This window comes from Phascolarctos cinereus, unplaced genomic scaffold (genome assembly GCF_003287225.1).
Source record: "Phascolarctos cinereus isolate Bilbo 61053 unplaced genomic scaffold, phaCin_HiC Scaffold_726;HRSCAF=1367, whole genome shotgun sequence".
In the NCBI taxonomy this organism is placed as follows: Eukaryota; Metazoa; Chordata; class Mammalia; order Diprotodontia; family Phascolarctidae; genus Phascolarctos; species Phascolarctos cinereus.
In genome coordinates, this window is record NW_027556098.1 from 383,962,859 (window position 1) to 383,986,823 (window position 23,965).

The following is a 23,965-nucleotide window of genomic DNA, read 5'->3' on the forward strand; positions in this document are numbered from 1 at the left end:
GCCCATAAATTGAAATGACAAAGTAAGGAGGAGGAGCCAGGATCTGATCCCACATCCCCACTGCCTTCAAGCATTGTCAGGAGTTGGACTTGGAAAGTCAGAAAACTAGATACTGAGTATTATGACCGGATCATGAACCAGTTATAGGTTAATCATTTCGAGCTGGAAGGATCCTTAGAGGTCATCTAATCTATCTTCCTCCATTTTAGAGATGAGGAAATGATCAGATAGGTCAGGACCAGGCCCTTCTCCAAGGTCACCCAGGCAGTAGGCAGTAAATGGCTGAGGTGGCTGGGATTCTGATTCAGCCAATCTCTTAACCTCCTCAAGTCTCCATAAAAATGATGTATCCATAAAAATGGACAATGGTACAGTCAAAGATGCTGCATTTGGAGTCAAAGATGCCTGTAGCAGTTAGTACCAGTGTGCCCTTGAGCAAGTCACTTACCAGGGGCCTTCCCTTTTAGGGTGGGGAAGAGGTCAGACTAGTTGACCTCTGAGGTCTCTTTCATCTCCAAGACCACTAACCTATGACCTGAATGACCCTAGCCAGCTGCCTACTTTACAGGTTTGTTTTGAGAGTAAATAAACTTGTTTTGTAAAGCAGGAAGCCAGGTTTAATGTGATCCTATCCCCGTGGGAGCAGTTATTTTTACCCAGGGTTTTATCCAGGGTTGGCCTTTGGATCACAGATGTAGAAATGGGAAAAGGGACCTTTAGATGATCATGGGAGGCAGTGTGGTATAGGAGAACAGTGCTGAGATGGAATTCTAGTGCTTGGGTTCCCATCCCGGCCCAGCTACTTGATGATCTCCTTGGGCTTCAATTTCCTCATCTTGGGCTAGATGCCCTGTGAAGCCCCTTTCAGCTCTACATCTAACATCTATCCCACTCCTCTACATTTTAAGAATAAAGAGATTCATGGCCAGAAGACTTGGTTCAAGGTCAGAGGCAAAGCAGGGGATTTGAACCCAGGTCTTTGGAACTCCAAATTCAACTTTGTATTGCTTTTAAATTCTTACACTTTTAAAACCTACCTTGGAGCTGCTCTGACTCTTGGGCTTTGTAATTTACAAAGCACCTAAAGCAATAGGAAGCATGTGTTTTCCTCTGTGTAATATATCTGTTTAGCCATAGACTGGGCACATCAGGGATACAGCTCAAGTTTTTAAACCCCCTTCCAGCAGAGACCAAAGACCTGCCTACCTTGGTGTTGTCAGCATTCTTGTGCTCGTGTTGATTTAATTCCTTCTCTCCAGGTTGCCATGGGCTACTCACACTCCTTGGTGATCGCGAGGGACGAGAGCGAGACTGAAAAAGAAAAGCTTAAAAAACTCCCTGAGTATAATCCCCGCACCCTCTCTTGATGCCAGGGGGCATCGAGGCTGCTAGCTGGCTCTCCAGGCCGCTCTAGGCAGCTGTCATTTCCAATGTGCACTGGGACACAAAGAAGGCGGATGAGAAGAGATTACACAGTGAAAAGGTGGCCCGAAGCTCCTATTTCTTAGTCTTCCCGAGGTTCCGTTTTATAAGCAAATTCAACGTTTACTACCTTTTTACTGTACGATTTCCAAAGCGTTTCTCGCTCCCTTTCTCTTTTCTCCCTTCCCCTACCCCAAATGTTTAATTAAAATATTTGCTCGTAGTTGACGAGTTAGCATTCCTATGAAAATGGCAGGAACTTTTGAGCCTTGGTTTGGGTTTATTTTAATTTGTTGGTTTGCCTTGGGTGGGAAGGGGAGGGGAAGCATTGGTTTTTGTCCATTTATATACATATTTTTGTTTGTTTGTTTGTTTTTTAAGTTTTCCAAGAGTCACTTCCTTGTGTGATGAAGATGGGGGATAGAATCTCTGTTTGGTGAGGATTATTATTTCCTCATCCGTGGAGGTCAGGGTGACTTGGTGAAAACATTTCATCCAAGGTCAGGCTTTGTCCTTGGGAGCAAGTGTCTTCGTGTTAGAAGGTTTTCAGTGTTGCCCTTTGCCAGCTTCTGTTCCTGACTCTCTTAAGAGAGTCAAGGGGAACTGGTCAGACCATGCATCCCTTTAACCAGCTCTCTGTTCTCCTTTGGCCCATCTTTGGTTTTTTGCTTTAGTTTTATGATGGGGACCTTTTAAGATCTGTGTATATCCGTTTGTCCTTGTCTTTACTTCTGATCAAAACCAATGAATAAGGACAGACTTAATGTCAGTCCCAAGAGATTTCCCATGGAGCGTCAGTCCTTGAAGCAGGGACGGTGTGCCTCTCTGAGAGGCAGAGGGCTTTTCTTTCCCCTTTCAGTTTTCAGCTTTGTGGAATCCCCTGGTGATCAAGGCCTGGTTACAAATACTTCTCGGAGGATTGGTCTGTTGGTGCAGAGGGAATCGATTAGTGACGGATCGAGCCTTTGTGCCTTTGTCAGTGAATCCGGGCATGAATTTTCTGTGCCCTGTTTTTGTTTGTTTGTTTCTGAACAGTCCAGGCCGAGTGCAGGGACCTGGCACTCTGAGGTAGAATTTGCTTAGCTCCAAATGGTGCCAACCAATGCCAATGGCTGAAAACCCTTCCAGCGTGTCAGAGCCGGAGCGCTAGAGTGTCACCCGCCTACTGGCCTCAGCTTTTCTCGTTCTTGCCATCCCCTGTCATCCCATGTTGGGAGGGAAAAAAAAAAGTGGTGCCTTTCTACAGACCCCTGTTCCAGTCCCACCCATTTGAAATCCAAAGTCTTCCTCCCACTCAGATGTCGCTCAGATGTAGGAGGCAGCTGAGCTGAGGGGAGTACAGGTGTTTAAAGGAGGCTCTGTCCAGTGTGCTGAAGTGGGTGGAGATGGAGGCAGGCTTCATAACCCTGGGAAAGCAAATTTTCCGGGGGTCTTTTCTATGCTATTGTTACCAGTTGTAGATTCTCTTAAAATGTTAAAAATGCCAAAAATGTATCCTCATCCAGTTGTCTTGTTTATTTTCCCTTTGCCACCTTGCCTGGGCATCCTGTAAAATGGTCTCTGCCTTTGTTGGGTGCAAAGTCAAGTGCTTTGGCTTTCCTAAGGTGATAAATGGCCGGGGGGAATCCCGTGATAGCATAGACACATGTCATAGAGAAATCTTTTCTCCTCTGAATAAGAGCCGGCTTTATAAACGCGTCCTCATGAGCTTCTTTTGTTGCACAAGGAGAGGGGGGGGGGGGGGATGATTTTCTGGGGCTGGAGCACTTCCAATGAATTCTGCCATCTTGAGCTTCGTTCCCTAGATGTGCTCCTGCCCTTGCTAATTAGTCACACATATGGGAGCCCAAAATACAGGTCTTACCCGGGTGGGATGAACCTCACTTCTTTGTCACATGTTCACCAGGGGGATCTGATGTGGAGAAACCAAGGTTGGATTTATTGGGAGCTCATTTGGGGTTGTGAGCATGGGGGGTGGGGAGGAAGGGACATTCATTCAGCAGAAACCCATAGTGGTTACTGATTAAAAGATCCATGGCAGGTAGTTAAGGGTGGGGGGAATGGGGGGTGGCAACGTTTGAATCTTCCAAGAACGCAAGTACAAAGTAAATCTAATTTCTGGTCATGATACCCATGGTGCCAAAGGGACTGAAGCCAGAAAACAAGTTGGGGGGAGGGGTATAACCAGACCTTTTTGAGTGTCTGTTTCTCTGCTCCCTTCCATTTCTGTGTTGTGGAATGAGAATTTCCTAACTAGCAAAAAGAATCCTTTTAGAACAAGGGGTTTGGGGGGAAATAATAAACCAAAATGTCCTGTACACCTTTTATTTTCTGAAGAGAGATGGAAAGTGACCAGAGATCCATCACGGATCATGTTTTCAAGTGGATGTCCCTTCCCCTTTCACTCCCTCCCCCAAGAGCCTGCTTCCAGGAGGCTTTGTATGCAGAAGTGTAGACTGGGGTAGGGTAGGGTGGGCAAGAGAAGTTTCCTTGTTTAGTGCTGGAATTTGTCTTTTTTATATATATATTTCTTGGAGTAAATGTTTTAAATAAATGACATCACTGTTTACTCCTTTCTGGCTCTTTGCTTTGTCATTCATCAGAAGTCCAGGGAGGGCAGGATCTCTTAACCTGGAGGCTGTGTGCTATTTCAGTGTTCTTGGTTTCCTTTGTAATTCTAGGTATTATGCATTTTTTTTTTTAGTCAGTTGGGGTTAAGTGACTTGCCCAGGGTCACACAGCTACTAAACGTCAAGTGCTTGGTCTAAGGCCGGATTTGAACTCAGGTCCTCCTGACTTCAGGGCCGGTGCTCTATCCACTGCGCCACCTAGCTGCCCCGATATGATGCATTTTTAAATATTCTAGGTGGCCTCTATGCTTCATCACACTCCCAAAGGGGCCCGTGACACATGGAGATGAAGAACCTGGTCAGAGCTGGAGAGACTTTGATCTCACCAGGTTCCCTGACTCTGCCCTCTGCCAGTCTAGAAGGTGGAAGTGACCCTGGAGCAAATGGGCCAATCCACTCCGTAGTCCCCTGAGGAGACACATTGTCTCAGTGGGCTTAGAGTGAGATTCCTGGAAATGCTAAGCCCTAGGTGGGGTGGGGAGAGGCGGCTGGGATGCTCAAGTCACCTGGAGGTCATCCAGAAGGCCACTTCCTTCTCTGCACACTTAAGCCTCTTGGTATGTGTAAAATGTCATGTGCAAATTCCATAAAGGGTAAAGTAACCCTTAAGAAAGTTCCGTTCTTTTGTAGGTCTAGAACATTAGAGCTGTGAAACATAGGATGTTAGAACCTTGAGATCTTAAAAACACAGTATCAGATCTGGGAGGACCCTTAGAACACGGGATGTTAGAGCTGGGAGGGCCCGTAGAACATGCAAAGTTAGAGGTAGGAGAGAATTTAGGGTATGATTGTCAAAGTAGGGATCGACTTTGAAAGTCACCACTGGGAGAAGTTCCTTTTCCTTTTTGCAAAAGCCTAGAGAAGGCCCAAAGTTGGTGGCATGGTTGGGACTGGGACCCTGTGTTTTGATGTCTCAGCCCGGTGTTGACGTATGCTATGCTGCAGCCTTTGAGATTTTTCTATCCTTGCAAAGTAGAGAGATGAGTGAAACCGACCCTACTCTGAACCCCTACAGTGGCAGCAGATCCCAGAATTTTTAGATTAAAAGGGACTAGAGCAGCTACAGTATCAGAACCCAGCAAGCCAGCTGGTTTTCAAATCTGGCTTTTGCTGTTAGGAAGTTTTGTTTTGTTTTTTTTTAATGTCAAACTTAAATCTGCCTCTACTGCCTGGTTTTGCTCTCTGGGGCCAACAAGAGCAAGGCTGATGACTCTTTCTTGGCCCTTTGCACAGCTGAGGATGGCCCCCTTTTCTCCCTCAGTGTTCTGATGACACATTCCCAGTTATTTCCATTGATCCTTCTGTGCCTTGGACCCAAGGCTTTTTAACCCTTCTTGTTCCCTTTCCGCTCTTCCTGTGGTCCCGAGGACTGAGCACAGCTGTGATCTGACCTCATGGCTGTTGGCCGTCCTGGAAGCTCTGCCTTTCTCCATGGCCCAGGATTTCATCGATCACTTTTTGGATGCTGTTCTGAACTATGCACTGGACCTGCTGGCCATTGAAACCCCTGGGTCTTTAACAGAGCAGCTGAGGTCTGAACATCTGCTCCTGTTCTGTTCTTTGTTTTCTCTTTCATCAAGAGCTCGATAACCATCCACAAACATTGTAATATATGAAGAAGAAGCGTGACTACAGTGACATACGTGGAAAGAAGACGGCAACTTTTCTTTTCCCTGTTCTAGCGAGTGGGCCTCTACTGCAGACCATCCTCCATTCAGATGTCAAAAAAGCTTTCATCAAGTACAGCTCTGACCACGTCCCCACCTCCATTTAATAATAATTGCCAACTCTTCCCCATCACCTCTGGGACCAAATATAAAATCCCCTGGCATTCGAAGCCCTTCATAACTAGTCCCCTTTTCTCTTTCCATCTTACACCTCATTCCCTCCTTCCTTCAACCCTTTGGTGTTCCTTGATCCAAAGACATTGGCTTCCTTGCTGCTCGCACTCCAACCACACAGCTCGCTCCCAGCCTCCAGGCATTTTCACTGACTGTCCCCCATGCCTGCCATCCTCCTTGCTTACCTCCAGTTCTGCTTTCCTTACACTGCAGGCCTTTCCTGATGTCCCTTAATTCAAGTGTTTTCTCCCCTTGATTATCTCTAATTTATACTGCCTCTATCTTGTTTGCACATAACATTCCTATTAACACCATTAGACTCTTAAGCTCCTTGATGGCAGGGTCTGTCTTAAGCCTTTTTTGGGAACCTCAGTGTTTAGCACTGGTGTATAATAAGTAGATTCATGGATTAGCTCTCTGGGAGAAAAGATATTGGAAGAAAGTGAAAGTATATAAAAAGAAATCTATAACTAAAAAAAAAAGAAAATAAGGATATTTGCAATTTTATATTTCTATAATACCTGTCTCATTGGCAGTGATCTTTCAGATGTTACTCTCAGGAGCCCAACGGTCATATCTGTCACTTTTAAGACCAGAGGATACAGTATGTCTGGCTGGGCCCCATGACTTAACAGAGGCACGTAGTTGAGTTATCTCAATTTTAGTGCAAAGGTCATTCTTGGCAGCAGAAATGAAAGCAAGGTAAGAATTAAACACCTTTGGACCCACATGTACAAAAATATTCATAGCAGCTCTTTTTGTGGTGGCAAAGAATTGGAAATTGAGAGGATGCCCATCAATTGGGGAATGGCTGAGCAAGTTGTGGTATATGAATGTAATGGAATACTATTGTTCTATAAGAAATGATGAACAGGCTGACTTCAGAAAAACCTGGGAAGACTTATATGGTCTGATGCTGAGTGAAGTGAGCAGAACCCAGAGGACTTTGTATACAATAGCAGCTACATTATGCAATGACTAAGATTGTTAAACTGAACCCTTTTCAGCATTATGAGGATCTAAGACATCTCCAGAGGCCTCAGGATGGAAAATGCTGTCCACATCCAAAGAAAGAACTATGGAAGTCAAATTGCTCTCACTTATTTTTACCTTAAGTTGAATTTTGTTTCATCTTTCTGATGGTTCCTCCTATTGGTTTTAATTTTTACTTACAACTTCACTAATGTGAAAATATGTTTAGTGGGTATGTAAATGTAAAGCCTATGTCAGATTGTGCGCCGTCTTGGGGAGGGTGTGGGGGGGGAGAAAAAGGGAGAAAAAATTTTCAACTCAAAAGCATATGGAAAAAAAATTTTAAAAAAATTAAATTAAATTAAATTAAAAAAAAAAAAAGAATTAAACACCTTTGCCTTCTCTTATTCGTTGTCCTTGCCCCATACCCCATTTCTTTGGTTCTTTCCAATGTGATATTCTTGAAATAGAGCTCTGGAGAAACCAGGCTTTGGTAAGGCCCCTTGGGATTCAAGTGGAGCTAACTGAGCCTGCCTTAAACCCAAATCACTCTGGCTGTCACTGATTGGCCAGTAATAGGTCCCAGCCCAAGCCTCACTTGCTCACTGTTTGGGGTTTTTTTTCTTTTTTCTTTTTATCAATTTATTTTGATTTATCAATAATGTCTTCCATAGGATTTTGAGTTTTAAATTTTTCTCCTCCCTCCCTCCCTCCCTCCCTCCCCAAGATGGCATGCAATCTGATATAGGCTATACATACACATTCCTGTTAAACGTTTTCATATTAGTGATGTTGTAAGTAAGAATTAGAACCAATAGGAGGAACCACCAGAAAGAGGAAACAAAACACAACAGAAGAAATAGAATAGCAAATACTATCCTCCGATCCACATTCAAACTCCACAGTTCTTTCTTTGGATGTGGATAGCATTTTCCATCACAAGGCCTTTGGAGATGTCTTAGATCCTTGTATTACTGAGAAGGGTTAAGTCTATCAATATTAGTCATTGCACAATGTAGCTGTTATTGTATACAGCATTCTCCTGGTTCTGCTCACATCACTCAGCATCAGACCAAGTCTTTCCAGGTTTTTCTGAAGCCAGCCTGTTCATCATTTCTTATAGCACAATAGTATTCCATTACATTCATATACCACAACTTGCTCAGCCATTCCCCAATTGATGGGCATCCTCTCAATTTCCAATTCTTTGCCACCACAAAAAGAGCTGCTATGTATATTTTTGTACATGTGGATCCTTTTCCCATTTGTATGATCTCTTTGGGATACAGCCCTAGAAGTGCTATTGCTGGGTCAAAGGGTATGCACATTTTTATAGCTCTTTGGGCATAGCTCCAAATTGCTCTCCAGAATGGTTGGATCATTTCACAACTCCACCAACAATGCATTAGTGTTCCAATTTTCCCACATCTGCACCAACATTTATCATTTTCCTGTTTTGTCATGTTGGCCAATCTGGTAGGTGTGCTGTGGTACCTCAGAGTTGTTTTGATTTGCATTTCTCTGAAAGAAAAAGGCCAGGGTCTCCCACTGTATCCTGGGCCATCTCCAGTCATCCTGATCTTTATCTTGCCACTGGACCCAGATGGCTCTAGAGGAGAAAGTGAGAACGGTGCTTTTGCACAGTCCTGCTTCACTTAAATCTAATTCACTTGCAAGTCATGGTGTCACCTTCCTGATGTCATTGGTTCTCTTCGAGAACAAAGGAAAAACAACGATCTGTGAGTACTAGTAACTGCCCCATTGGGGCCCAGCTGGCCAGTTCCCGATGGGCAACGCAGCTCCCTCCCTCCTCCTCCTCTATCCATGTAGAGAATCATACCCTTATCTGCAGGTGCTCTGCCCAAAGGAATGTAAATGTATTTTATTTTACATCTTTATTTATTTTTGGTAAGGCAATTGGGGTTAAGTGACTTACCCCAGGGTCACACAGCTAGTAAGTGTTATGTGTCTGAGGTTGGATTTGAACTCGCTTCCGCCTGACTCCAGGCCCCATGCTCTACACATTGCTCCACTTAGCTGCCCCTATTTTACATTTTTAAGTAGTATTTTTTTCCCTAATTACAAATCAGAACAATTTTTAGCATTCATTTTTTTCAAGATTCTGAGTTCCAAGTTTTTTTCTCCCTCCCCTTCCCTCTTCCTAAGATGTTGGCAATTTAATAAAGGTTATATATGTGTTATCATGTAAAAGCTATTTCCATATTAGTCACAGTTGTGAAAGAAGAAATAGATCAAAAGGAAAAAAAAAACCCACGAAAAAGAGTAAGTGAAACAGGTATTTATTCTTTGTTTCTGCATTCAGAGGCCATCAGCTCGTTATCTGGAAGTGGGTTGCATTTTCCTTCCTCAGTCCGGGGATGTTGTCTTACTGAGAAGAGCTGAGTCACTCATAGTTGATCACCACACAGTGCTGCTGATACTCTTTCCTGGTTCTGCTCATTTCACTATGTATCAGTTCATACAAGTCTTTCCAGATTTTTCTGAAATCCGCCTGTTCATCATTGATTATTTCAAAACAGTATTCCATTACATTCAAATACCACAGCTTGTTTAAGCCATTCCCCAATTGATGGGCATACCCTCAATTTCCAAGTTCGCCACCACGAAAAGGGCTGCTATAAATATTTTTGCTCATGAAGCCCTTTCCCCTTTTTGTGATCTCTTAGGGATACAGACATAGTGGTAGTATTGCTGGGTCAAAGGGTATGCACAGTTTTATAGCCCTTTGGGCATAGTTCCACATTGCTCTCCAGAATGGTTGGATCAGTTCACTACTCCACCAGCAGTGCATTCCTGTCCCAATTCTCCCACATCTTCTCTAGCATTTATCTTTTTCCTTTTTTTGTCCTATTAGCCAATCTGATAGGTGTGAGGTAGTACCTCAGCGTTGTTTTAATTTGCGTTTCTCTCAGTAGTGATTTAGAGCGCTTCTTCATATGTCTATAGATAGCTTTTATTTCCTCATCGGAAGCTGCGTGTTTCATGTCCTTTTTCATATCAGATTTCTTCAACTGCCTGTTCATATCCTTTGACCATTTAGCAATTGGGGAATGGCTTATATTATACATTTCACTCGGTTCTTAAATATGAGAAATGAGGCTTTCTTTTATCAGAGACTTTTGCTGTAACGATTGTAGGAAGATAAATTTTGATAGCTGAAACCTCAAAGAATACCTTGGGGTTTGTGGGCTAGATTTCTTTTTGAGAACCATGCCTTCAAAGCCAATCACTTGGCTCTCATTGATTGGCTAACAGTAGGTCCCAGCCCAAACCTTACTTGACCGTTGTCTGGTCCCTGATTGGCTCGGAGGGTCTTCACCTCCCAGATTGAATGTTGTTATTTTTTTCTGGACTAGGGAAAAGAGACCATTCTTTGCCTCATTTAAGGACAAACAACAGCCGGAATCTTACCTAGTCTTAATCACTGAATGGGCATAGCCTCAAACAGACCCGGGAGAGACCTTAGCCAAGGTCCCTCACTGCATCCTGGGCCATCTCCAGTCAACCTGAACTTTATCTTGACACTAGACTAAGATGGCTCTGAAGGAGAAAGCGAGCCTGGCGACTCTGCCCAGCCCTGCCTCCCTTAAATCCAATCCACTTGCAAGTCATGGCATCACCTTCAGGATGTCACTGGTCCTCTTCGAGAATGAAAGACCACCACCACCACCAATCTTAGATATTTTTTTTTGCTAGGTTAAGTGACTTGCCCAGGGTCACGCAGCTAGTAAGTGTTATGTGTCTGAGGCCAGATTTGAACTCAGATCCTCCTGATTCCAGGGCCGATGCTCTATCCCACCTACCTGCCCCTTGCAATATGATTTTTAAAAAGCCTTCTTATTCTTAGCTGCTGCTTAGCCCCAACTCATTCTGAACTTTTGCACTCCTGCCACTGTTTAAAGGACTAGACCACATTCTCATTTTTGTCTAGTTAGAAAGTAAGTGCACTGCTGTGGGGGCCAATTCACATTTTTATCTGTTTCCTCAGTGTTTAGCATGGTGCCTGCATATAACAGGTACTGAATGTTTGCCATTGCTTTCTAATTTACGTATTTTTAAAAAAAACATTCACGTTGGTTGGTGAGTTCCCCGTGTGTCCATATTAGCTAATTTTACTCATCACAATTCAACAGCTATTTAATCAACGTGAATTTATGTGCAGAGAACTGTGCTGGCTAGGAAGCACAAAAGTATTATCGAAGCCAATTCTTGAATTTAATTTGCTATGTGGAAAGTTGGCCACAAGGTGGCACTAAGCCTCCAGCCGTGGATGTGAAGTTTATTGTCATGGTCTCCCATGACTGTTTATGGGGCTCACACGCTGGCCAGCGGGGGTGGCCGTTATTTCTAGATCATCAGCAGTGCCTTGAGCAGAATCTGAGTTGTGGAAAGTAATGCTCAAATTCAGAAACAGGTTGAAGTTTACTATTAATTTTTTTTTAATGTGCTTAACTTGACCAGTGTGCCTTAGACAGCTATCATTTTGTGATTCTGATTCCCAGCCTCAGTTGCCTCATCTGGAAGTGGTCAACATGCACATGCCTAGCCCTTCTCACATGGCGATTCTAAAAACCTGATGTTGACATTCTATGTTCTAAAGTGCCTTTCAGTTCTGATCTTCCATGTCCTGAGGGTCTTCCCAGCTATGACATCCTGTGTTCTAAGGGCCTTCCCAGCTCTGACATTCTGTGTTCTAAGGCCCCTCCCAGCTCTGACATCCTGTGTTCCAAGGGCCCTCACAGCTCTGACATCCTGTGTTCCAAGGCCCCTCCCAGCTGTGACATCCTGTGTCCAAAGGGCCCTCCCAGCTCTGACATCCTGTGTCCTAAGGGCCCTCCCAGCTCTGACATCCTGTGTTCTAAGGGCCTTCCCAGCTCTGACATCCTGTGTCCCAAGGGCCCTCCCAGCTCTGACATCCTGTGTTCTAAGGCACCTCTCAGCTCTGACATCTTGTGTTCTGAGACCACTTCCAGCTGTGTTCTAACACTCTAATTCCTCAAAATTAATCACTTGGTTTTTAAACTTCTTTGTCTCGGACCTGTTGGACATTCATAGCCTAGACAGGTTGTGCTAGACAAGGACGTGGGATTTTTAGCCACTTGGATATTAAGATCATAGAGAGGGAGCTGAAAGGCACCTCCTCACCAATGGTCTCCATTACCCGCGTGGCAAAAGATCTGTACCTCCGGAGGTCAGAACCAGCAGCAACGAAAGGTTGCTACAGGGGGGCAGGCCACTTGGGCCCTGTAGAAGGGTGACATTTAATCAGCCTTAGCAGTGCAATGACCTACCTTGACAAATAGTGCATTTCCCACCCCTGAATGTGTTGTTCATGGGGAGGTTGAACGTTCTGTTTTTGGAATCGAAATCCTTGCAGTTCCTAGAAAAGGGCGTGACCGGCCCCAGGCTGAAGAGCTGGCAACAGATGCAGTTTGATTCCAAAGTCTGTTCTTTCCAGTAGATGATGCTTCTCCGACACATTCATCATATAACTCTGAGGAAGTCTCCACCTCTCCGAGGCCGGGGTTCTTCTGTAAAATGGAGGTCAGAAATAGTTCTTGTTCATAGGGAGCACTGGGAAACATGTGAATCTTACAACGTTATCTAAATTAAGGTATTATCGTTATTATCATTGCTCTTATTTCACTCGGAAGGGTCCCGGCAAGGCCTGATAAAAGACCCAGTAGTCCACTCTCAGTCAGAGCAGTCAGGGCTCAGCCTTCCTGGGCAGCATCCTCGGCACTGTCACGGTTACGTTCGCCAGCACGAGCCCTCACCTGGCATTCCTTGCGATTACGATCCAAAGGGCTTCTTTGTGATTGCAGACCGGGATGCCACTTAGATGGTATTCCCAACCTAGAGCTGTCTACAAGCTCTGTACTTTGAAATGTCTCCACCACATTCTACTACCATACTTCCTGGTCTTAATCCTGATTGAGAAGAACTAGTCATTAAGCTGCGGTTGGGTGGAGAGAATGCTGCTGGCTGTGAAGACAAGAGGACCTGGGTTTCAATTCCTCACTGCTATGAAACTCTGAGGAGATATCACTTGCCTTTTCTGGGCCTCTGTTTCCTTCGTTAAATGAGGAGGCTGGATTTATTCTTGACTCCAAATTGATGGTGTCAGAAACCCCAGGGACAATGGCACTGTCACCCTTAGTCTTGACAGGCCAGAAGGGATAGAAGGTATAGAAGAACCCGAAGCCCTCAGGAAAACCACTTTTGGAGGACCAGAGTAGTGGGTATGACCCACAAGGCTAGAGCCCTGTAGACAAGGAGAGAGGACAGCAGAAAGTGAGGTCCCAGGAGCACAGCAAAAAATGGGGTGGGAGATGGGCAAAGGCAGTCCGTTAGGATTATGAGGAGAGCTGTGTGCTGTTCACCTGTTAGAACTTTCTGGGGCTTATTTCACAGACTTCTCCGGAAAGCCAGAGGGTGTTGCCAGGGATCATTTTAAAAGGTTGTCATGGGAGCCTGGGCCCCCAGCCTCAGATGTTGATGCACATTTTTGAATTCTCCCCTGTGACAATGAGGGCACCATTCCCCAATAATGTAGACCATCTCAGGGACCACAACTTTGCAGAGAAGGAGAGTTCTGAGGAGCTGAAGACAATTCTGCTTAAGGCCCTGCCCGTTAACTCATATGTCCATGGAGGCCCCAGTTTAGGGATCGGGCCGACACAAGACAGGACCTCACATGATGGGTGAACTCCCTGATGGGAAAAGGTGTGATCTTGAGCTAGTACCCTCTCTGTTTCTCAGTTTCCTCATCTATTAAATTAGGTGCAGGTACGTCACTTAACCTCTCTGTGCCTCAGTTTCCTCCTCTGTAAAATGGGTACAATAATAACAACCCTTACCGCCCAGAGTGGTGGTAAGGATCAGATGAGTCATTTGTAATAATAAATAAAATAAAATTGGGTTGTCAGGCTACATGCTCACTGCCATTAGTCAATCAGGCATTTATTAAATAGCTCCCATGCACTGAGCTGGGGGGAATATGAAGGCGAGTGCAATACAGACCCTGTATTGTAGGCTCTTACGTTCTAATAGGGGAGATAGCACGTACATAGACAGAATGTGCGCAGAATAGAAGCATCCAGGGGCGAAGGAGATAGCGCATTGGAACATTCTGACTTCAAGTCAGAAACACCCAAGTTTGAATCCTACAGGCCCCAGGGACTTGCTAGACCCTGGACTAGTCACACCCTCAGCCTCAGTTTCCTCATCTGTAATATGGAGGGGTTGGACCCCTTCTGGCTTTAAATTCATGATCGTAATGCAAAATGATGTTGGGAGGGAGGGTGCTAGCAGCTGGGGTGGGAGTGGGGATGGTAGATCACACAATAGAAAGCAATGCTTGAGCCAAGTTTTAAAGGAAATTGGGATTCCAAGGGGAGGAGGGGAGAACATTCCCGGCATGGCAGACAGCCGGGGCAAAGGCTTGGTAGTGGGAGATGGAGTATCATGGGGAAGGGTCTGCAACATGTTAGGTCCGTCTTCAAAGTAACTTCCCACCACATGGTCACAGTGCCTGAAATGCTGCCATTACAAGAAGGCTTCCATTGGGTCTTCTAGAGTGCATTCGTTAGTGTGTTCGACTTGGAATTAGGAAGATGTGGATTCAAGTTCTGCCTCTGATACTTACTGGCTGTGTAAGACTGTGGGCTGGTCACTTAACTTTTCTAAGTCTGTTTCTTCATCTATACGATGGGGGGGCTGGGCCAGATGGCAGCCGAGGTCCTCACCAGCTCTAGCCCACTGGTCCTTTCTGGACACTATTAGCAGAGACCCTAATTGGATGGCAGAGCTGTGGACGCTAAGATAAACTGCCCCAAGCATCCCCCCCTCTCAAGAATCAGAATCAGCAGTAGAGAATCATTGATCGTTAGAGCTGGTAGCTCCACCTCTGTATTTTGTTACATCGTGTCTGACTCTTTGTGTCCCCGATTTGGGGTTTTCTTGGCAAAGGTACTGAGTAAAGTAACTTGCCCAGGGTCACACAGCTAGTAAATGTCTGAGGCAGGATTTGAATTTAGAAAGAGGAGTCTTCCTGACTCTAGGAGCAGCGCTCTGTGCACTATGGCGCCCCCCTAGCTGCCCATTAGAGGTGGTAGGGACAGATGAGGTCAGGTACAGCAACCTTGGCATTGTGGAGAAAAGGAAACCAAGGCCCAGAGAGGGCAAGGCACTTTCCACAAATCACACAGCAAGCCGGTGGGGAAATTGCCGTTATTTTAGAGGCAGCTAGGTGGCCCCATAGGGCACAGAGCACTGGGCCTGGAGTCAGGAAGACCCAAGTTCAAATCCAACCTGAGCCATTTCCTAGCTGTGTGACCCTGGGGAAGTCACTTAACCTCTGCCTGGTAACTATAATAGCTAGCATTTCTGTAGCTACTGCTATGTGCCAGGGACAATGCTGAGTGCTTTACAAATATCTCATTTGATCCTCGTAACAACCCTGGAAGGGTGGCTAGGTGGCACAGTGGGTGGATTTTTGGCCCTGGAATCATGAGAACCTTGGTTAAAGTCCAGCCTCATGTGCTGTGTGACCTTGGACAAGTCACTTGACCCTATTTGCTTCAGTTTCCTCATTTGTGAACTGATCTAGAGGAGGAAATGGCAAACCACTGCAGCATCTTTGTCAAGACAACCCCACATAGGGTCACAAAGAGTCAGACACCATTAATCAACAAAACAACCCTGGAGGGTAGGTGCTTTTATTTCCATTTGACAATTGAGGAAATGGAGGCAGGCAAGTTAAATGACTTGCCCAAGATCATACAGCTAGGAAGTGTGTGAGGCTGGGTTTGAACTCAGGTCTTCCTGACTCCCAGGCTTAGTGCTCTATCCGCTGTCCAGTTGCTGCCTCAGTTTCCTCACCTGTAAAATGAGGATAACAGCAACTGCCTCTCAGGGTCATTGTAAGGGTCAAATGAAATAATATTTATAAAACGCTTAGCATGGTGCCCTTTTACTACTACTGTTCCTCAGTACCCAGTTTGATTCTCTGTCTTATGGGGGAAGAGGTGGAGTCCAAGGGCCGTTCTAGCCCCAGAGAGAACGGAACGTGCCAACATGCAAAGGTAGCCGCAGTGCTGGAACGGAGCTAGGAGGAGGTTAGAGTCCTCTCTTTAACACTTGCTGCCTAGCCTTAGCAAGTCACTTTTGCTCGGGCCTTAGTTTCCTCATCTGTAAAATGAGGACAGTAACTCATGTTTATAGCACATTGAGGCATTGTAAAGAGAATCCCAGAATTCGAGAGCGGGAAGGGACCTCAGTGTCCATTTAGTGCCCCAGAGGAATCCCCTAAATATTTAACAAGTACTCTCTGCTTGAGGGCCTCCATAGGAGGCCCACCGCCTCTCTCTCTCTTCCAGGTGAGCCCTGTCCACTGTGGGACAGCCGTAAGTGCTGGACAGCTTGTCCGATCCTCAGCTCTATATTCTTCCCTTGGTATTGTCTGCCCTGCTCCTGGCTCTGCCCTCTGGGGCCAAACAGATCAAATCTCATCTCTCCCCACAGGACAGACCTTTAAATACTTAATGACGTCTATCATGTCCTTCCACCCCCCCCCCCCAAGCCTTCTTTTTTCTGTGATAAACATCCCCTGTACCTCATAGGACAGTCTCAAGGCTCTTTCCCTTCCTAGTGACCTTCTAGCTAGTAATTGACCTTTTTAAACTGCAGTACCCAGTCTTGACCTCACTGCTCCAGCTGTCATCTGACCAGGTCTGAACACAGTGGGACAATCATTTCTCTCTAGTTAGCTGCCATATCTCACTATAGTCCCTTAAGAACCCCAGATCTTTTTCAGAACAACTGTGTTGTCTAACACCATCCTTCTCCACATTGTACTTATAAAGTCAATTATTTATCCTATCAGATTTCATCTTGTTTGACTCATCCCAATACTCTAGCCTGTCAAGATCTTTTTAGGTCCTGACTTTGTCATCCAGTGTGTTATGTAAAACTATGAGCATGTTTTATATGCTGTTACCCAAGTGATTAATTTAAATGTTTGACAGAATAGGGCTAAGTAGAGATTCCTGGGGAACTCCACTGGAGACTTCTTGCTATGATGTTATCAGCTGTATTTTGAGACTAGCTAACACCCGAGCTCTAAACTTTATTGTATTATTGTCTAATCCACGTATCTTCACCCTCTCCTAAAGAATAGTTTGATTATCACTTATCAGTGACTTTGCTTAAAATTGAACTATATCCACAGCACTTCCCTTACATTAAGTAGCTTATTTTAGTAAGTACTTAAGTAGTATTTAATAGCTTAGTAATCTTCTCTATCAAAAAAAACCGAACCCAATGAGATTAGCCTGTTTTGTGACCAGTGCATGCTGAAATCATGTCAGCCCTTTGTAATCACCACTTCTTTTTCTAGATATTAAGGGTCTATTGTGGAATTTTCCCATGAATCAAAGTAATTGTTCTTTCTCTTTTGAAAATTAGAATCATATTTACCCTTGTCCAATCTTACTTTACTTCTCATTTTTATGACAAGCCTGTGAGGTGGGTAGTGCAAATATTATTTACCTTGAGTATAGCAACAGTTATAGGTAGACAAAGCTGGTGAAAGTCACCAGCTCTATCCAGCTTGTGACTTGTATGGATCATAACTGGCATACTGGCAAGAGATAGAAAGTCTAACTGTAGTCCAATTAGAATTGAGACCGATTCTGAAGGATAGCAGGAATAAAGGCATTTGGAAGATTTAAAAGGCCCAATAGTTTATCCAGCTATTTGACTGGCTGTTGCCCTTTGGGGTACGCATCACAAAAGAGCTATAATAATCCCAAGGCTATAAACTAAAGCATTATACAACACTGCCCTCTATGGGGAAGAGAAAAACTACATTGTCCCTTGGTGGATGCCAGCAAAGTCTCACAACTGGGAGCGACTCAGTGATGTTAGAGGACATTGGTATCTGCACAGCATCAGTGGTAGGAGTTGCCCTGGCCATCACATTTCTTCCACATATGTATATTTCCTGGTCTTACATTCCCTGTGGGTGGTTCCTCCTCCCACCAAAGGAATTAGTTGCTGATAAGGAGAAGTATCCCTGTGTAGGGAGAAAAATCATACGTATATTATGCTCTTTCCTTAAATGTCTTCCTCTGAACTAACTAGTCCTCCAGTTGGCCTAGTAGGAGAAAAAAAAACCCAACTACAAAACATATTCCAGCTCTGGTTATAGTAGAGCAAAGGACATGGACCCTACAGTAGCATATTAGGGCCATATGTGTACAAGGATCAGATTTGCCCTTGGTCCCAGCTAGTCCATTTAAAACCAGATTTCTTGACTCCCAAGTCCAGCATTCCCCCCGCCCCTTATTCTGTGTTTCACACTTGTGCCACACTTTCTTCAGAAAGCTAGAAAGAAAGTAACATTTAAATAGGCTTGGGTTTTTTTTGGCCCCTACCCCAGCCCCATGATAAAGAAGCTACCACTTGAATGAAATAGGAGCTTTATTGAATATTAGCTCAAATTCTCAAGCCAAGGTCCAAGCCATAAGTAGCATCTCTGGTGGGTTAGTCACTCTCAGCACCATAAAATAGACTGGACGAGGGGACCAGGAGGGTGAAGGCCAAGTGTGCCACAATCTAAGATGTCTCTCAAGGCAGACACTATACGCCATTGAAGATTAGGGTTCAGTCCACTGATTGGAAGAGACATGGCCGTTGGCCATCACTGTAGTCTAGAGATTGTCCAGAAGATTAGATGGATAAGACAGTAGTGGAGAGAGCTCCTGCCACCACCCCATAGGTGGGCATCAGGGCAGAGAAGAGAGCAGGAGATGACCCATCATATGATAAAGTTCCACCATTTATAGGGCAGCGGTTCCCGGCGGATGTTGAGCCAGTAGTAGGCATCCCCCTCATCTCCTTGATGACCGAAGAATTCCCTAATGAAAAGACAATTCAGGCCCAATGGTTCCAGCAGGCTCTGGACCTTTTTCTCCACACAGCAGACTCCATTGACTAAGGGCCCGAAGGGTTTGGGGATCCCAAGATAAGATCCTAGGACGATCATATTCAACTATGGCAAGAAGAAAAAAAAAAAGGAAGGTAGAGACTCGTCGGCAGCTTCTGGGGTCAAGAAGCCCCAGTCCCTACATCTAGGAGATAGTCTATGCAGAACACTGAGAAGGAAAAAAATCAGTAGCACTGAGGGTCTGGGTCACTTTCAAGGAAAAGAGTTCTAAAAGAGAGGAAGGAAGATCTGTTATAGATAGATACAGAACCAGAGATAGAAGAGACCTTAGTGTCTATTTTTGGGGTAACTAGTGACTTGCTTGACGATCTCATCAACTCCCATTGTTTGTCCCTCCATGCTAAGGATTCCCAGACCCAGAGATAGAAGAGACCTTAGTGTCTATTTTTGGGGTAACTAGTGACTTGCTTGACGATCTCATCAACTCCCATTGTTTGTCTGTCCCTCCATGCTAAGGATTCCCAGACCTTCATGTCCAACCCTAAGCTTTCTCTGTTGTCTGACTCCTCTCTTGTACTCACCCCATATATCTAATCCATATATCTTGCTGGAATCTTGTCATCTAGATAGACGTGACATCTCTCATGGATTCCCCTTCTCTCTACTCACACATCTACTACCCTAGTTCAGGCCTGCATCAGTATCACCCTGGATTATTCAAATAGCTTCTAATTAGTATCCCTGACTCAAATCTTTCCTGCCCCAATCCATCCTCAGCACACCTGCCAAGGGGATTTTCCTGAAATGCAGGTCTCCCTATGTCACCTCTGTCTCCCACCTTCAAACTCCAGTAGCTCCCTATTACCCCTAAGATCAAATCCCTCTGATTGTCATTTAAAGGCTCTTTACACCTTACTCCCCTCTATGCATGATATGACCGGGCTACCTTGGTGGCCTTAATGTTCTTCATGCATGATCTACCATGCTTTTGTCGGGGCCATCCACCATGCCTGGAATGCTCTCTCCTCAGCTCGCCCAACTTCCTTGGAGACCCAGCTCCAAAGTCATCTTTTGTAATGAGATTCCTGCCTGTCCCTACAGATAGGTGGTACGATAGATAGAGAGCTAGGCACAGAGTCAGGAAGCCCAGATGTCAAGGATGGTCTACTGCCTGAACACCCTGCCATATTTCTTACCATGTTTGGGAAGAGATGCCCTGCTCGGAGCACGTCTTTTTTGGTGGTGGGATCCTGGATCCATCCTAGGCGAAACAGCTGGGGAATATCAATGATGTCTCCTTCTGAGAGCCCCAATTCTTCCTTCAGTATCATTCGGTTCCAAGTGATACAAGTCTTGACATAGGGAGAGAAGAAGAAAAGCATCATAATGCTAGAAAGGGAACTTTGCCCAGAAAGGAAATGGGACATGCCCGTATCATACTGTGAGTTAGTGGTAGGCTGAGGACTTGAGCCCAGGTCTCCCGACCTCCAACCCTTAACTTTGCTACAACACACCACCTTTCAATAGAGGGGCAATGATTTTATCTGGAAAAGGGGGGGAAAAAAAGGTTCCCATATCAGGCCTATAGCAGACAATTCACATTTGTGGAATTGATTTCCAACTCCATTTTTAGCCTTTATCTTCAAACTCTTGTCAGCCTTACAGCACGGGCCAGGGTGTACGATATGGAAGAGAGGATTAAATTTTAGTCTGTATTAGTGACCAAGAGAGGAAAGGTCAGTTTGTGGGCTCTGCCAGCCTCCGACTCTGACCCCAGCCAGGCTCAGAGCTGCCCAGACCTGCCAGTCTTTCTCCTCCCCAGTACCTGCACGTAGTCATTCTGCCTCTGCAAGAGTTCATCAGCTAAGATCTCGCTGATACTCATCCTCGCCCTTTCTGTAGGGAAGATAAGACAAGGTGATGAGGACCAACGTTACCGGCAGCCATGGGAATCATGAGAGGGAGAGGAAGTGGGCTGGGGAGGGGCACGGACGAGGCTGGAGGGGTCCTGCTCAGCTCTTCATACGCTTGTCCCCCTTCTTGCCCACAGAGCCTCCTGTCTACCAAGACCTGCAGGCTCCTCTTCCTGTTTTCCCGTGGGATCTCATTCATCCTCATAGTTTCAGTTGCGTCCCTCCGTGCAGGCAACTCTCCCAACTACACACATACGCACACGTCACCAGCCCCCATTCTCCCGCCAATGCCTGCCAGCCACATCTGCTCCAGTATCCCAGCGACCATCTCGAATTCTGCCTGACCTCTCCTCCACTGCCAGTTACTCTCACCTGCGACTATTCTGTCTTCCAAAAAACAAAGAGCAAAGAACAATCCCCCACACCTTTTCTTCTATCAGCTAGTACTTTCTTGGCCAGCACTGCTTGTTGGCTGCTCTGCGTCTGTTGGGGGCGTAGGCACAGCGGAGTACAGGTATGTGTATATGTGTATGTATGTCTGTGCATATATGCCTCCCCTAGTAGAATGTAAACTTCTAGAGGGCAGGGATTATTTTACCTCTGTCTTTGTGCCTGACACACAGTAGGTGCTTAATAAATGCATGTTCACTGACCTGAGCTCATAGCATCCAGGCCAGCAATATCTTAGGATGCCCATTAGACACTCCCCCCGATCCTTGTGAGCCCAGCGCTGTGTTGGGGGAGCTTGTGTTGTGGGTCAGATGGAGCTGGCCAAGGTGAGGGGGATCAGAGGAAGGGAGATACCAGCGTAAGAGAGCAGTTCTTCTTCCACTGCGTCCAACACAGAAGCATTTCCATGCCCGTGTCTTTGCTCCATTTTGAATAGCTCGTAGCAAGCACTGGGACTAGCCAGGAGGAGCCGGAAGCCCTAGAGACAAAAAGGACAGAGCAATGAAGGGCTGTTTGACCATGGATCCCATATGTGCATTTTCAAGGTTTTCAGTGGGATGAGGACATTGTTTTTGTTTTTTTGTTTTTTAGGCAGTTGGGGTTAAGTGACTTGCCCAGGGTCACACAGCTAGTATGTGTCAAGTGTTTGTTCTGAGGTCGGATTTGAACTCAGGTCCTCCTGACTTCAGGGCCGGTGCTCTATCCACTGCACCACCTAGCTGCCCCTGGATGAGGACATTGTTGAAGGCATAGAGAGAGAACAGATGTAGCCAGTAGCCACTCTTACTGGGGTGAGGGGCACGCCGCTAGTTCTGGTAGCTACTTAGATTAGTACCCAATGGGTGCTCAAGTTTGTGGATTTGACGTTGTGAGGAAGAGGTTCCCATAAATCCCCTCACCATGGATCCTGGCAGACTAGAGATTAAGAGTCAGATTATAATGATAGGGCTGGGGTGGGGGTAGACCTAGACTTAATATCCAGAGCCTTCATCTTTTTATCAAGTTTCCCCGTTAGAAGGGCAGGGAGATTGAGGTGACCAGTACAAATGAAGGGATCCCAACCTATTTAGGGTCATATGTCTATGGCCCAAAGGGTCCTTTGAGGCCATTGGAGTCCCAACATTCATTTTATTTATTTTTTAATTTTTTTAATTTAGGCAATTGGGGTTAAGTGACTTGCCCAAGGTCACACAGCTAGTAAATGTCAAGTGTTTGGTCTGAGGCCAGATTTGAACTCAAGTCCTCCTGACTTCAGGGCCGATGCTGTATTCATTGTGCCACCTAGCTGCCCCCCAACATTCATTTTAAAGAAAAGGGGAAATGAAATCCAGAGAGGTTAAACCAATTCGCCCAAGGCCACACAGTCGGGAGTAGTAAAGTCAAAATTTGAACCTGGCTTTTCCAACTCTGTAGCTATGTTCTTTCCACTGGACCATGTGAAACTAGTGAGTTTCTTCTCCTAATATGTGCGTGTGGGTTAACTTCAAGTCCACTTAGATACTCACTAACATAGTTCAAACCTACATCAGGTCCATCCCTTCCCCACACAATCCCAGCATTAACCAGGCCAGACAGACATTTCCTGCCCTCTACCTTTCCATCGTTGGCAGGGACGAAGGTCAGGAATTCTTTCACGTTGCCCTCCAGAAGCCATTCAGAAAAGAGTTCCAGGGGGTCTTGCATGTTCTGGGCATAGATGAATGTCCGCAACCTTTGGTTCACTTCTATGATGTTTTCCCTAAGAAACACAAGCGTTAAGTAAAGCTAGGAGATATCTAGGAGGAGGGAAGTAGGCTGAAGGCCAGTGGGGCCAAAGGATGGGAATCCTGGGCCACAATTCAGCATTGTGCCCATTTCATTTTCCATTAAAAAAAAAATCTCTATTTTGTTTTTAAATCACTCCCCTAAGTCTGAATATTCTACTTCCCTTCCCAGAGGGCCATTCCTTCTAATGAATAATACAAGCACAAACTAGGGACTGGACTTTCGCCTTCCTTGGCACTGGTCGCTCCCAGGGGAGGAAATGGCTGCTGATGCAGGTTGGTACCTTCTGTGCCATTTATAATCCTAGAGGATTCTCTGGGACACTGAAAGGTTTAAGTTACTTGCCTGGGATTCACAGAACTCCTAGGTGTTGGACCCATTCTTGAACCCATGTCTGTCTTCCTTTTTTTTTTTCAATTAGTTAATTTTAGTTTAATATGCACTTCCATAAGATTTCGATTTCTAAATTTTTCCCCCTCTCCCCTCCCCAACATGGCATGTAATCTGATATAGGCTCTACATGTACATCCATATTAAACATATTTTCACATTAGTCATGTTGTAAAGAATTAGAACTAATGGGAAGATCCACAAGAAAGAACAACAACAAAAAAAGAACAAATAGCTTGCTTCAATCTGCATTCAGACTCCATAGTTCTTTCTCTGGATGTGAGCATTTTCCATCATGAGTTTTTCAGAATTGTCTTAGATCTTTGCATTGCTAAGAATTAAGTCTGTCAAAGTCAGTCATCGCACAATGTGGCTGTTACTGTGTACAATGTTCTCCTGCTTCTGTTCGCTTCACTCAACATCAGTTCGTGAAAGTCTTTCTAGGTTTTTTTGAAATCTGCCTGCTCATCATTTCTTATAGCACAATAGTATTCCTTTACATTCATATACCACAACTTGTTCAGCTGTTTCCCAGTTGATGGGCATCCCCTCAATTTCCAATTCTTGGCCACCACAAAAAGAACTGCTATAAATATTTTTTTTTTGAACACA

At 45.1% G+C, this 23,965-nt stretch overlaps 2 protein-coding genes across 5 annotated transcripts in view; one reads left to right on the forward strand and one right to left on the reverse strand.

The window, feature by feature from the left end:
* Positions 1 to 1,645, forward strand: part of RCC2 (regulator of chromosome condensation 2) — a 51,113-nt gene extending 49,468 nt beyond the window's left edge. For all 4 annotated transcript variants that reach the window (XM_020972587.2, XM_020972597.2, XM_020972616.2 and 1 more), the window contains exon 13: positions 1,260 to 1,645. In XM_020972587.2, the coding sequence (XP_020828246.1) occupies positions 1,260 to 1,367 (108 nt within the window). In that variant the 3' untranslated portion in view covers positions 1,368 to 1,645. The remainder of the gene's footprint in view (positions 1 to 1,259) is intronic.
* Positions 1,646 to 18,403: 16,758 nt separating this feature from the next.
* The window catches only part of LOC110203054 (protein-arginine deiminase type-4-like), a 31,111-nt gene continuing 25,549 nt past the window's right edge, over positions 18,404 to 23,965 (reverse strand). Inside the window, exons 13-17 of the mRNA XM_078146222.1 lie at positions 22,793 to 22,937; positions 21,554 to 21,677; positions 20,662 to 20,732; positions 20,033 to 20,188; positions 18,404 to 18,941 (exon numbers count right to left, since the gene is read on the reverse strand). Coding sequence (XP_078002348.1) covers positions 18,708 to 18,941; positions 20,033 to 20,188; positions 20,662 to 20,732; positions 21,554 to 21,677; positions 22,793 to 22,937 — 730 coding nt within the window. The 3' untranslated portion in view covers positions 18,404 to 18,707. The remainder of the gene's footprint in view (positions 18,942 to 20,032; positions 20,189 to 20,661; positions 20,733 to 21,553; positions 21,678 to 22,792; positions 22,938 to 23,965) is intronic.